At 36.0% G+C, this 14,273-nt stretch overlaps 1 protein-coding gene across 1 annotated transcript in view; it reads left to right on the top strand.

Moving 5' to 3' along the window:
* The window catches only part of LOC140166819 (extracellular serine/threonine protein kinase FAM20C-like), a 37,816-nt gene extending 24,101 nt beyond the window's left edge, over positions 1-13,715 (top strand). Inside the window, exons 3-9 of the mRNA XM_072190310.1 lie at positions 3,952-4,044; positions 4,809-4,924; positions 7,679-7,862; positions 8,825-8,861; positions 11,540-11,609; positions 12,406-12,553; positions 13,463-13,715. Of these exons, the coding sequence (XP_072046411.1) occupies positions 3,952-4,044; positions 4,809-4,924; positions 7,679-7,862; positions 8,825-8,861; positions 11,540-11,609; positions 12,406-12,553; positions 13,463-13,682 (868 nt within the window). The 3' untranslated portion in view covers positions 13,683-13,715. The remainder of the gene's footprint in view (positions 1-3,951; positions 4,045-4,808; positions 4,925-7,678; positions 7,863-8,824; positions 8,862-11,539; positions 11,610-12,405; positions 12,554-13,462) is intronic.
* The last annotated feature ends 558 nt before the right edge of the window (positions 13,716-14,273 follow it).

Raw genomic sequence — 14,273 nt, 5'->3', positions numbered from 1 at the left:
AAATGTTTTATTCATCATAAAAAGAGTAAAATACCAAAAAAAAATTTTGGGGGTATACCCCCTAGCCTATTCCCCGATCCCTTGTGTTCGCTAAAAAGATTGTGCCCCGAGCCAGTCCTCTAATTGGCAGGGGTGTGAAATTTCAGCTTTTAAGCTGATTTCAGCTTTTTGTATTGCTAACATAACATTTACACGTTTTCTTTTATTTTCAGCCCATATTTGACGTTTTTACCCTGCTTTGACGCTGTTTTTCAGCTTTTTTTAGTAATTCTCAGCTTTTTTGATCTGAGGCCTTTCATACCCCTGAATTGGATAGTAAAATTAGCCGGCACTCAACTTGGGCTAGCTATAACCCTGCGCGCAGTAACAAAAGCTGAATACTAAGTAATTTTTGCCTATAATATGCTGAACAAACTTCAGTTTTGGCCCTATTTCAATTGCATCATTATAACATGTGAATAATACACAACAGTTGTTTGAAATGATCATGTTAAGGACGCACTATTGGATATAGATTTTTTCTAATTTAACTATGTGAAAGTCCATGCTCTCCTGATTACAAAACTGAAAATGTTATTTTAATCGGACATTCAGTTTTCGAGATATGGCCTGTCAAAATGGCGGGAAACCAACAAATTGGCAACAGCTATTTTCTTTATTTTTGGCATGCAGTGTTGCCAGGTAATTTCCTAATTATAAATGCATGAATTATGCAAAGTTAAATTTTCAGATACAATTAGAAGAGGTATGGTACTGAAACTTGGTACATGGGTAGTACACATGAAATGCAACAAACCTACAGTTGTGTTTGGCAAATTTCCATTTGCATAATTAATTAGGGCCCTAATCAACTTTTCTAATTAGTGGCCCTAATTAATTATGCAAATTGAAATTTGCCAAACGCAACTGTAATTTTGTAGCACCTGTGTGTACTACCCATGTACCATGCCTCAGTACCATAGCTCTTTTAATTGTATCTGAAAGCTTTACTTTGCATAATTCATGCATATATAATTAGAAAATTACTTGGCAACTGGACTTGTCAAAAATATAGAAAATAAAAAGAAAGTTGTTGCCAATTTGTTGGTTTCGCGCCCTTTTGACAGGCCATATCTCGAGAACCAAATGTCCGATTGAAACAAAATTTTCAGTTTTATAATCTACAAGGCAAGAGCTTTAACATACTTAAATTAAAAGAAAATCTAAATTTTTGCATTAGCCAATATGGCCACCTTAAAAGAAAATGTGATGCTACATGTTTTTGAAAATCACGAGTAATGCGATCATTTAAAATATTGATCATTTCAAACAGCTGGTGCATGCAGCAACAAAGAATTAAATGTGATTCAGTTTTTATTATTTTGATAATTATGGATAATTTGTTCAGTTCTGTATTGATTTTTATTGTTTATGCTTACAAGTGAGTGAATTTATGTATATAGAAAAAGTGATTTGGGCCACCTGTTGCAATGGTTGGATTGTACACATGTAGAGCTAAATTGTGTCAATAATGAGTGAATTATAGTAAAGTGATGAAATTTGAAGGGTGTCTCCTTTCTGCACATTTTAGTGATGACAATTTTAATCCTCCACCTTACCCAGTGGTTGACCATCAAACATTTAGGGCAGGGGGTTGGTAAAGCCCACCAGAGGTTTCTATGGTAAAGCCAAATATTACATCATAATTTTACCTAAAATTACCTGGTAAATTAGCAGGCTTTTATTTTACCTACCAATTTAGAACATGGCTTTCTAGGTAGATTCTCATGATGTTAATGGAAGAGAGTCACAATTTAATAACTGGATATTCCTGTATTTTATTAATAATTTTTTTAAATTATTTTATTTGATTTTGATAGTATAATGAACTATGTTATGCAGGGATGTACAATATGAGACAGAATAATTGAAAATAGATCTGAGGGAATGAAGGTCATTTCCAACTATAGGGAAAATATTTAATTCTCGATCATGAGAGCCAACTAGGGTATGCACAGATATTTGTGTTCAGCATACTATGTAAAGACCACACAATTACGGAGTAAGCACAGCTTTTGAGAATTGACCAATATCACAGTCTTCAAAATGGTTGTGGCTAGGCAATGCTGAGATTCTGTCATGTAGGTCGCGCGATTATGTTATTCCACGAAAAGTACGCTGAAGCAACAGTGTGTGGAAGGTACATCATCTCATGATCAAGAATAGATTATTTTGCCTATATAGTATAAACTGAAAGGTCGGTCCTTTTACATACAAAAATGTAGATTAAAGGGCACTGGTGCAGCGTGCGCAGGATTTTATTTTTACCTTTCAAAATAGACCAAAAATATTACTAATTTGGTCCTATTGAAGGTAAATTTGGCCTTAAATAGTCTCATATTGTCTATTTTTCTTGAAATGCACCCACATGGAAATTTTGACTTTCACGGTTTGGAGCGGAGCTGAATCGATTGATATATAGCCATATAAATTGGTCAATTCAATGCCCACTCCAACATGCCACCAGGCATATGCCTCAGTCCATTGCCCACTAGCTACGCCCCTGCATGGCAAAGCCTAATACTGGTGTGGTCTAGACGGTCAGGTCCATGGTGTGGTGCAGGGGCAGAGCTCCTGTACGGGGTACAGGGGGAAGTGCCTCCTGAAACCTCTTCAAATTGAGCTATTTTGAAAAGTAAAAATAGTCAACTTTGTACTTTAGTATTAATGTTTTATCTATGGTCTTATTTTGTAAATTACGCCTATTTTACCAGATTTTACCAGCTTCAAATGAAAGGCTGCAGTTTCTTATTTTCCTTGATTGATAAAAGTGTGGGGTATACCCACTCCCCTTTGCACATGCCACTGTTGAAGGGAACTTCTTGTTGTTACCTATTATTAATTTCCTACATATTGAAACTGGAAAATAAGTTATTTGTTTTTCTGTTATATTGGAAGTAGAGGAGACACTATTAAGTACTTTATAGGAAACAGCTTTGAAATGTTATGGTCATTGGTGCAATGCAAGGTAGTCTGCTAAAAGGGTTTTCTGAATTATTCTGAGGTTTTTAAAAAAAATAGAATAAATAGAATAAATATGTATAATGCAGAGTAGCCATAATTTGGTAGTTTAATATGTTTTATTTTTTGTCTAGTTGTAATCAAAATTAAACAAAATCATCTGACACATGTAACATTTACCAATTAAAGGCCCATTCAGTGATTTGCTCAACCGGACGATCGTAAGAATCATCAAAATTCAGATTTGGTACAGATCATTGTCATAGATATGTTAATATAGCCTGCTAGTGGTTTACCCGAAAGTCCTGTATTTAAGACAAAATAAAGCATTTACATGGCATCTGTAATTTATATACTGTCAGTATATAAATTAGCTACATGTATTTGAATGGGGCTTCAGCTTCGTCAATGCTGCTGTTTTCTTCCGTTTTTTTGTGGAAGCTGTATTTTTGGCTGATATACTTTGAGAAACGGAGACTCACCAAGACACCACATGACCCACCATGACATTCCTTAATGAACCATGATACCACTTGACCCACAATGACACCCCATGACCCACCATGGCACCCCTTGATCTACCCTGATGTCTTATATCCCACCATGACACCCATTCACCTACCATGATACCCCATTGGCCCACCCTGACATAGCCCTACTATATAGGGCCTTTTAAACACACTATATCCGAGAACCGCTAAAACCCACTAACCACAGTCAAAAGGCCCTATACTAGTAGGGCTACCCTGACATCACATGACCCACCATGACACCCCTTGACCCACCATGACACCCCTTGACCCAACATGACACCCTAGGTGAGAAAATTAATCAATCAATCTTGAAACCAATCCATCAATCAATTGACTTACTACACCACTAAATAGTGTGCACCAAAAAGCAGTGCCAATATAATTCATACAAGTTTGTCAATATAATTATTTGTTGCAGGAAATCCAGAGACTTTATTTATGAAGTAACAGAACCTTTTTGGTTGGACCAAGAGAGACATAATGCTGAAATAGCTTCATTCCATTTAGACAGGTAGGTATGTTGTAAGCCTACAAATTCAATATTAGCAACATTAGATTTTAGTATCATCTCTCTTCATTGTGTCAGATATGAATGTGTGCAAGCAGGCTCACATACAGGATGATTTTTTTTTCGGGGGTGAATAGCTCACTATGGCTGGCATGTAAAAAGTAGACTTCACCCCCATAAAAATCATGATGGATGGACTTTGGTACTATTTTGAACAGTTTAACATTAAAAAGTGTTTTTTCTTTAATTCAGACCTTCTTGGACATTCTTAATCTGAAAGGGTTTTTTTTTTTTAGAAGGTGCCTCTACATACAGGTGGGCTTGTTTGCAAGAGATGTACATATTCTGTCGGTCCAACATCCGGGCTATCTCTAGTCTCGGGCCCAAACTGCATGTGGCTCATGGTTTGTTATGAACAACAGAAACCGGCTGTGAAGGAGGCTACATAGCGATGTTGCTGGAGTGGTATTCAATTTCGGAAAAAAACGACACTCGACCATGGAATTTAATTAAAGTTTGTCAGTATATAAATGGTAAATCAAGTAAGTTTCTTCCACTCTGAAGACTTAGAAACGGTTGTTTGATTCCACTGACTATTTGCGATCAAAATTTACATAACACCAATGACAGAAATCATCAACAAAAATCGAATCAGGGACTTGTTTTCACTCGACCGTGAGTCACATCATCAGCCGGAAGTGACGTGGCACGGACCGACAGAATAACTTATTAAATTTCACTATTAAATGATATGTGCTTCTTTACAGGGTATTAAACCTTCGTAGGGTTCCTCCATGTGCTGGCAGAGTTATTAACATGACAAGAGAGATCTTGGAGAAAACAAAGGATGAAGAACTACTCAAAACATTTTTTACAAATAAAGGTAATGCGCATAGCTACAGTTTGTCACTGAAGATGTTCATGAAATTGAGACACTTTTCAGGGAGGGAATTTGGCAATTGAAAGCTTGAAAATGTAAAATTGGGTTGTCAATTGTCAAGTTTTTGCTTTCCCATTATAGAATTCCACAATTTTGATTGCTTGAAAATAGTTTATTTTGGCCACAGCAATGTCTTTTTTTCTCAAAATTGGGCCCTACATCCCATGGAGGATGTTTGCCACTTGATTCCTCAAAAAAGGAATTTCCCAGAAATGGACAAACAACTATTACATTCAAGGCCTGGATTTACTTTTTGGGTGGCACTTGACTGACAGTGGTGGCGTATGCATTAAAATATAGAGGGGCACACTCATAGTTTGTTCTGAGGACATTGAATGCGAAGCACACAAATAAAATTCAATTCCATACCAATTTAGCCCAAGATGAAGGTGAAACTTGCAATATTGGGCCCAAAACATGGTGTTCAGTTGTTGTTGTTGTGGTGTTTTTTTTTTTTTGGGGTAAAAGGAAGATGCACAGGTCAATTTTGCATGTTTTGGGGGCCCTGGGCCTGGGTAAATCTGGCCCTGGTTACATCTCTGGGTCTCTCTTTGGTTTAGCTTGAAAAAAATCAGTTCCTCTCCTTCCTTGTACTTATTTATCATGTTAGGATTGTTCTCAATTCATATACAAGTTGAGTCATGGGTTTATGCAATTAGGCTACTGGCTAATTATTTTTCAAACATTGGACCATCATGATTGCTCCTTGGTAAATATTGCATTACACATGATGCTGTATGAAATATCAAAGGCATCTCAGATTAACAGATGAAGTGAAGGATTAGTGCATGATATAGCTAGTATCGAGTAACAAATTGCTTGGTTTCATAGATGAAGATGATATTCAATGAATATTATTCATAATACTTTCTATGTCCAAAATGCAGTGGCAGAGGAAATCATGAAAATTTACAGAGGGCAAGTAATTTTTGAATTTTTTTCAATTCTAGAATATTTTAGGCCAAAATGAAAGTGAATAGTATTTGGTGTGGCAGTGCATGCAAAGGGCATAATCTTATTACCCTATTACCATATTTTGGCCCAAAACAGTGTTTTTCGGGCTTAAAAGGAAGATACACAGGGCAATTATTCCTTTATTTTTTCTATAAGGATTTTAGAGGGATGTCCCCAGTCCGCTTGTACTCTCTATGACAAAATGACTTGTTATGTTACAACATTTAATATTATGTTAGTTTCTACTACTCAAAATGTCCACGCTGAACGAGTGCTTGATATTAATATTGATTCTGATTTAGGCGACAAAAACAAAACAAAGCAAAAGCAGCTGTTCTACATTAACACCACAAAACTTCAACAAAAATTGTCCTCATTTGCATGATTGCACAATTATTCAAAAGTAATGAAATTAATAATGGAATGAAATTTGATGCGATTCTTTTTGGTTGTAATTTGCTGGCCCACTCACAGGCATCTTAAATCCCAGGTGTCATCACTTCCTATTCAAAGATGTAACATATGATTGTTCCCAAAGTCAAAAATACCCCCTATTTTGCATGGTTTCAAGAACATTTTCAGCATTTGTTACTCCTATTTTACACAAAAAATAGCCTTAAAAATACCCCTATTATTTGCATTTCAAGTACACTTTTACAAAAGCACCCCTTTTTTAACATTTCAATATCGCACACAAAAAACACCTGTTCTGATTCATTTTATTTTCCATGGAGAACTCTGTTGTCCTTTTAATATCTATAGGCCAGGCGCCTCACACACCGACATCGCCTGGCTAATAATTATTTGGTGCAGCAGAGACACTAAAATGAATACACAGGATCGATACACGTGAATTGCTATGCACGATTTTGATATCAGACGAAAATCTTCGGATACCGGGTTAGAAAATGATGAATATCTCCCGTAAATGATTTCGTCTCAAGAAACCAGATCTGGTCTCATACACTTGAAAATACGTGTTGAACAGATATGATAGTCGTTAGTTTGCGCTTTGAGAAACGGCCGTCAGTCTTGAACTGAAAATCTGACCAAAATCGCTAATTTTATATTGCGTTGGTCCTGTATGGACTACAGCGCGCAGGGTAGGCAGTATGACCATTGACCACAATGTCGTATACAAGCTTACTCACACAGCGAGAAATCAATTACCCCGGCTAGTGTCAGTAGCCTTAGTCAGGTCACTTGGCTAATTATATGCGTCTCATAAGGTCGGAATAAAATGACCTTTCGTGGCTGTGGATTCAACCTACTATGGCGATTTCTACCATGGAGATATCGGGGCGATGACACTGTGCCTCATTAATTAAGCCGACTAAAAAGGTCTCATGGAATCAGCGGCCGAACTGGGTAAGCCATCTGTGTAAACAAACCCTGGAAACAAACCGAGTGAGTTGGTGAATATTAGGAAGCCAAAAAAGTTCCACAAAATTGAAATCCAGTAGTAAATTGAGTGAGAAATGGGTATATTTCTAGGGATTTCAGCATTCTCATGCAAACAACCTTACTTTTTCACAAACATTTTATGTTCACGAACATAGTTTAAAAATAACCCCCTTTTTCACGAAATTGGGAACAATCATGTGTACACATAATGGATGTAAAGTGATGACACCGTGTTTAAATCCCAGGTCAGAATGTTCATTGGGTCTGTGGACAGACTTTTTAGATTCTAGCTAAACATTTGTATGTAGTTATATAATTTTCTCTTTTCTTTGCTTGTAGATGGTAATCTATGTTTTATTGGTAAATGTGCTCCATGGTTTTGTAATGATGAGCATCCTATATGTGGCAAACGTGAGATGATGGAGGTGTCATTGTGTCAGTATCTTCCGATGTACAAAGATGGTTCCATACCGGTGTTTGAGAAGGAGTATCCGTGGAGCCAAGGCATTAAGGAAAGCAAAATGTAAGAGGCTGCTGTGTTAGCTTAAATATGAGTCAAAAGTATACAGATTAAAGCTGAGATATATGGTAGTATCCTGACATTTTAAGGAAAATGGTTGTCAACCATAATGACTTGTTGGAATGCATCACTTCCGTGATGTTGCTGCTTGACAAGGATGATACATAATATTAGTTGATTCATTCTGTAAACTTTTATTGCATGGAATGCCATGAATAATAAGTTGATTCTATGTGTAAACTTTCATTGCATGAAATCTCATGAATAATTAGTTGATTCTCTCTGTAAACTTTCATTGCATGAAATCTTATGAAGAATTAGTGGATTCTATGTGTAAACTTTCATTGCATGAAATATCATGAATAATTAGTTGATTCTATGTGTAAAATTTTCATTGCATGAAATCTCGTGAATAATTAGTTGATTCTATGTGTAAAATTTTCATTGCATGAAATCGTGAATAATTAGTTGATTCTATGTGTAAAATTTTCATTGCATGAAATCTCGTGAATAATTAGTTGATTCTATGTGTAAAATTTTCATTGCATGAAATCTTATGAATAATTAGTTGATTCTATGTGTAAACTTTCATTGCATGAAATATCATGAATAATTAGTTGATTCTTTGTGTAAACTTTCATTGCATGAAATCTCGTGAATAATTAGTTGATTCTATGTGTAAACTTTCATTGCATGAAATCTCATGAATAATTAGTTGATTCTTTGTGTAAACTTTCATTGCATGAAATCTTATGAAGAATTAGTTGATTCTTTGTGTAAACTTTTATTGCATGAAATATCATGAATAATTAGTTGATTCTACCTATAAACTTTCATTGCATGAAATATCATTATATCACTCTGCATGATAACTGTTACTTCACTGTATTAAATACAGCGTTTCATAATTAGTTGATTCTTTAGTTACTCCTATAGCACTGCATTTTTCCTCCTTTGTACAACAGATGGAAAGCCAAAAATGTGTGTCGCAACCTTTTAAAAGTAAGTTGTTATAGTTCTAGTAGCTTCCTAAATTAACATTTCTAATAAGCAGTGGTGCTTTGCATGTTTTGGTAATTCTCTATCATCTGGAAAGGTAATGGGTCATCACATTATTTAATTTAATATTTAGGGTAATGGTTTTTTTGTATTAACCCTAACCCCTGAAGGACTTTTTGGCAACTGGAAGGGAAAGAAGGGAGAAATAAAGAGAGAAAATGAACAAAGAAATTGTTGGCTCTGGGTGGGATTCGAACCAGAGACCCCTCGCATGCCAAGCAGTAGGCCGCTGACACCTAGCCATGGGTCTTACGCTGCCCGGGCTAGTGAATTCATGCCCATTCATTGCATCACCACATCCCGTGGGATGCACCCACGCACGCGTTGTGAAGTTTTTTGTAGTGTTTTGTAGTACTCAGGCTTGTTAGGGTTAAAAGAACAGGTATTTTATATAATAAAGGCTCTTTGAATCTGGAATATTGCACTAATTTCTTTTCAATGGGTTTTATGATTGGAATGTGGTGCATCCACTATAAAGGGTTCACAAGTTAATGTTCCCGTAAGATTTGTTAAAATAAATCAAATTGTTTTTTGAAATAAAAAAATTATAAAAGTTATTGGTAGCCTATTTTGATTGCCACACCTGGTCCAAGTTACAGTGTCACACATTGCTGCATTCGGTCACAATTGCTCATTATGTAAGCAAAGATGCAGTTTTCACTTTGGTTCATTTAACTCTCACAAAGCTTGCAGAATAGTGCAGCTTTCAAAACTATCTTTGCCTAGTCATTGTGACAGAACGCAATGATATGTGACATTGTAAATATGGATTAGGTGTGTAAAAAAAATAGGCTGTCAATAACGCAATAAATTTCGCATTTCGTCAACAACTTTTTAATTTTTAAACTTGGAACTTGTGAACCCTTTATTAATAAATCTTGTCAATTCTGGTGAACGTCACATTTGGAACATAATCTTTTTCAAAAAGTTGTAAAAGAATCATGAAAAGTCTGGCTCTTCTGGGAATTCTTATTGATAGATAGTAGGTACCTAAACTTATTGCTTTTATAAACAAATGTGGGTGCATGTATCAGTTGGAGCTTGGGCAAACAAGAATTAGCACCACTTTCACAAAACGGTTAATTTAATCTGAGAAAAAAAACCCATAATTCTACTGACAGAAAAATTGGAAAAGGATATAAGAATATAATTGATTAAGGTCAAGCATGTGAATTACAAAAACTCAGATATGCCAACTAGTACCGTATTTTGTAAAGTATATCATGAAAAATACAGTGGTACGGTTAACTCCCGAAAAATGATAAATGGCTGCAGTAATAGACTACCGATCTGAATTGATATTGTTTGACCTGTCGAATTGCATGGTAACGTAGCTGTCATTTGATTGTTGATATTTGTAAACAATGCATCAATTTGGCCTTGTCAACCAATCAGCACATGTGTTTTTAAAAGTATTTTGGCATCGTAGGTGTGAGCGCTATGCTGGTTCAATGCAACAAAGCACTTGTGGTGTGTGTTTGACTTTTCGTTTGTGTGCGACACCAAAAACGTAAATAATGGCATCCAAAGATGGGAAGAAACCTGGATGATAACAGTGTTTTAAGGATGAATACGCTGTGAAGTGGAGTTTTATTGTGAGGAATAGGAAAGACATTCACAGCGTAAGATGCACAACAAATGATTTGTACAAATTAATGTAGAAAAGGCAGAGATGTAGACTTGAGTCGTGTGACTTGGACTCGAGTCTGACTCAAGTCACTATTTTTGTGACTTGTGACTTGACTTGCAACTTTTGCAAAATGACTTGACTTACTTGTGACTTCGACAAAATGACTTGGACTTGGACTTGGACTTGACAAAAATGACTTGTTACCAACCCAAGTCTGAGGTTACTTTCCTGTAAATTGAAATTTATGGATGTACCATAGAATTTATAAATATTAGTGGGCCTACAATTTCATTTAAGAATTATCACTAATGTGCCAAATTGGGCGACCAAATCGCTTCAATTAGGTATTCATTTTAAGTTTCTTACTTCTGAGGGCCCCTCATACACTCCCCTTCATCGCGATGCCCGCGGCCATTTTTTACTGTCAGTGTGTTCCCTCGCTTTCAAAAATGCCCTTGCAAGTGACTTGTGACAAATTGTGACTTACTTGTGACTTGACTTGTGATTTGATGACTTGTGACTTGACTTGACTTACAACTTTTTCAAAATGACTTGACTTACTTGGGACTTGGACAAAAGGACTTGTGACTTGGACTTGACTTGCAAAAAATGACTTGTTGACATCTCTGAGAAAAGGTACAAATTTACAAAAATGTGGTTTTGGGGTGCAAAATATGGTTTTTTGATCATCTGAGTACAGGAAACTGGATTTCAAAGTTGGCATGTCTGAAAACTCCACCGTGGCTTGAGAACAATTTTTGTCTTATGGCTGAAATCAGGAAAATGCTGCTGTCTTTGCTGCATTTGAATTGTTAGTAACAATTGCTTTTGTATGTTGCAAAGATAAATGTTTCTCGATTTCAAAGGCTTTAATTTTCCACAGCAATGCATGATATTTTGCATGTTGCATGCAATGCATTCAAAAATCAAACTTGCACTGAATAGGAAACTTGTTCATCATGTAATATAGTATATTCTTTTTCTTTTACAGGATGAAAAGTTTTTGGTAGGAAGATACTTGCTGGATTTGATAGAACTAGGCATATTTGATTTCTTCATAAGTAAGTTGGAAAAATTATGTAATCTATCAAGATAATTAGGATGTTATACAGACTTATCAAAAAGATTGGTACCCATCAATTTCCAAGAATTCTAGATGCAGGTGTCACATCAAATTTCGATTCAAAATCCACATATTTTGTAGATCCATGTTATAAAAGATCATAAAACTGCAAGAAGTCATTTCAAGAGGATTCAGTGATGCATATATATAAAAGGAGCAGTTTTTTTAATAAACATGAAACTGGTGGGTACCAATCATTTTGATACAGTCTGTAAAAACACAAAGAGATGCAGCCCAAACATCTTGCATGTTGCCTTTTGTGTTCTATCAAATTAATTGTCATTCAACTACTTTATTTTGCAATTTAGATTAAAATGTCTTGAAGATGTGGCTTTTGTTTTAAGTGTCTGGATACTTCTTGGGCACAGTACAGATTGAAACCCTTCATCACACAATTTGAATAGTAAACAGTAATGCAATTTCACTGGCTATCCAGGATGTGAACCTCTGACCTTATAGATCTGCTCTATCAATTGAGCCAGTGAACCAAATAGAGAAGGACCACCAGAAGATGTACTCATATCATTCATAAGACACTTCTCTCTGCATACATATATAATGTAGAACATGTGTAGGTTAAAACGTACATCACCTTGACAGATATGCCCAAAAGAAAATGAAAAGAAAGGACTGCTAAAGAATAAAGGAAAATAATATTCCTGGCATCAAATGCATTTGGTTCAACAGATCTTCTCCCATTAATGCAAGTAAATGTGTGTGTATACTATTTGTAGGAAACTATGATAGGCATCATTTTGACCAGCTCAGGCAATTTGGCAAGGAGAGTTTTGTTGCATTTATTGATAATGGAAAAGGATTTGGGAATCCTAAACCAGAGGCAGATGACAAGACTTTCTTAGCCCCTGTTTATCAGTGTTGCAAGTAAGTCTTTCTTAAACCTAATAAACCTCTTAAACCCAATAAAACCCAACAGCCTTGGTGCACATACACATATTTGAGGTTGGAAGGGTCAGACATAAAAAAGCAATGTAGGCTCTACCCAAACCACTCCAAGGTGTCAGAGTTATGTTGATATGCACCACAAGAACTAGTGTATTTGACAAGTCACTTCAATGCCCAAATAATACTGGACAATTGGTACCATCGGTATCAACAGACATAACTTTGCTGTAGGGTGGGTCACCAAAATATTGAAACCCACGAGGGGTCAATTACTCTCTGATGCCACCCTCTATAGATGGGCAGTAGTAATTATTGAGATAAAAATTAAACAATTTAGTAGTTATATTAATATGTTGAAAACATTAATATAGTTCTAATAAATATAGGTGTTGTGATCAAGCTAAAAGAGTTGTTTGTCGCTAATATTGATTTTGAGATACAGCTAATAATAGTATTCAACTAAAGAGGCGTGTCCAAGGGGTGTTGGCCTTTGGGGGCTGAAGCCCGCTGCACTTTGTTAAAAATCATGTAAAATCAGCCGGTTTTTTTGGCGATTTTAGCCATTAAGCCCCCGCATAACTTTGAAAGCCCCTTCTGAGCCCCTGCAAAAACAGATCCTGGACACGCCATGTGAACTTCCTTTAAAATTTATTGTTCTGAGCAAGACTAAAATGAGCATATCTCTGGAACTGTTAGTCAAATTATGAGGAGATTTCAGTGAAGTAAAGCTCTGAAAAGCCACAAAAAATGAAATTGATAATAAGATTTTAATTTTGAGCGTCAAATGACTCATTTTGCTTGAACACATCATATTATGCATATCCTTATAGCCAAAGATGTAGAGCATATGTATAATTTCAATTTCCTGTGTTTTCAATTTCCCCACAGAATCAGAAACAGTACATATGAACGATTGAAGCTGCTAACCCAAAAGGAGTACTTGCTCAGTGACCTTTTAAGACATTCGTTATCTTATGACCTTTTATCTCCTGTACTGACAGAAGATCATTTCATGTCAATGGATCGGAGGCTACAAATCGTCATAGAAACAGTTGATAAGTGTATTGAAAAACATGGTACTGATTTTGTATTGGTAGATCACCTTTAATGTTTGTTATGAAAGTTATGTAAGACATTCAGTACTATATTCTGTCGGTCTGTGCAGCGTCACTTCTAGACTAGAAGTAGCTCGAATGTTGGACCGACAGAATACATGGACATTCGCCATATCAGAACTTGGGTTAATTTTTGTGCATATTATGGGCTGCATAAATATTCAACAGTATGCTTGAGTTGTTGACATGGTGATGACAATGTCAAATGGTGAAGACCTTTGCTTGAAGCAATAATTCAATTTGCCTATCCCAAAATGAACCTACAAGGTCAGGAATCCTGCAATTATATTCAATTGCTAACAGGGTTAGTTGCTATTATTTATTTGTCCGATTGTGACAGAACAAAACTAATTTCCTCTCACCCCCACACACTGCTTAGCATGTCCGGCAAAATGTAATGTGTATGGCTGGGTCGCATGGTTTGAAAATCACATAAAGCTGTTGGTCCTGTGTACAGAAGAGTCGTCAATGTGCAGGTTAAAGTAGCAGAGCTGTTGGTTGAGAGAAGGGAACCTAGACGTGTGTATCCAGAATAATATAAATGGAAGCTGAAATAGAAGCACACTGCATCAAGTTTTGTAACT

This window comes from Amphiura filiformis, chromosome 1 (assembly GCF_039555335.1).
Source record: "Amphiura filiformis chromosome 1, Afil_fr2py, whole genome shotgun sequence".
Lineage (NCBI taxonomy): Eukaryota > Metazoa > Echinodermata > Ophiuroidea > Amphilepidida > Amphiuridae > Amphiura > Amphiura filiformis.
Note: the sequence above shows the minus strand (reverse complement) of the source record. Positions and strands in the feature narration are given on the sequence as shown.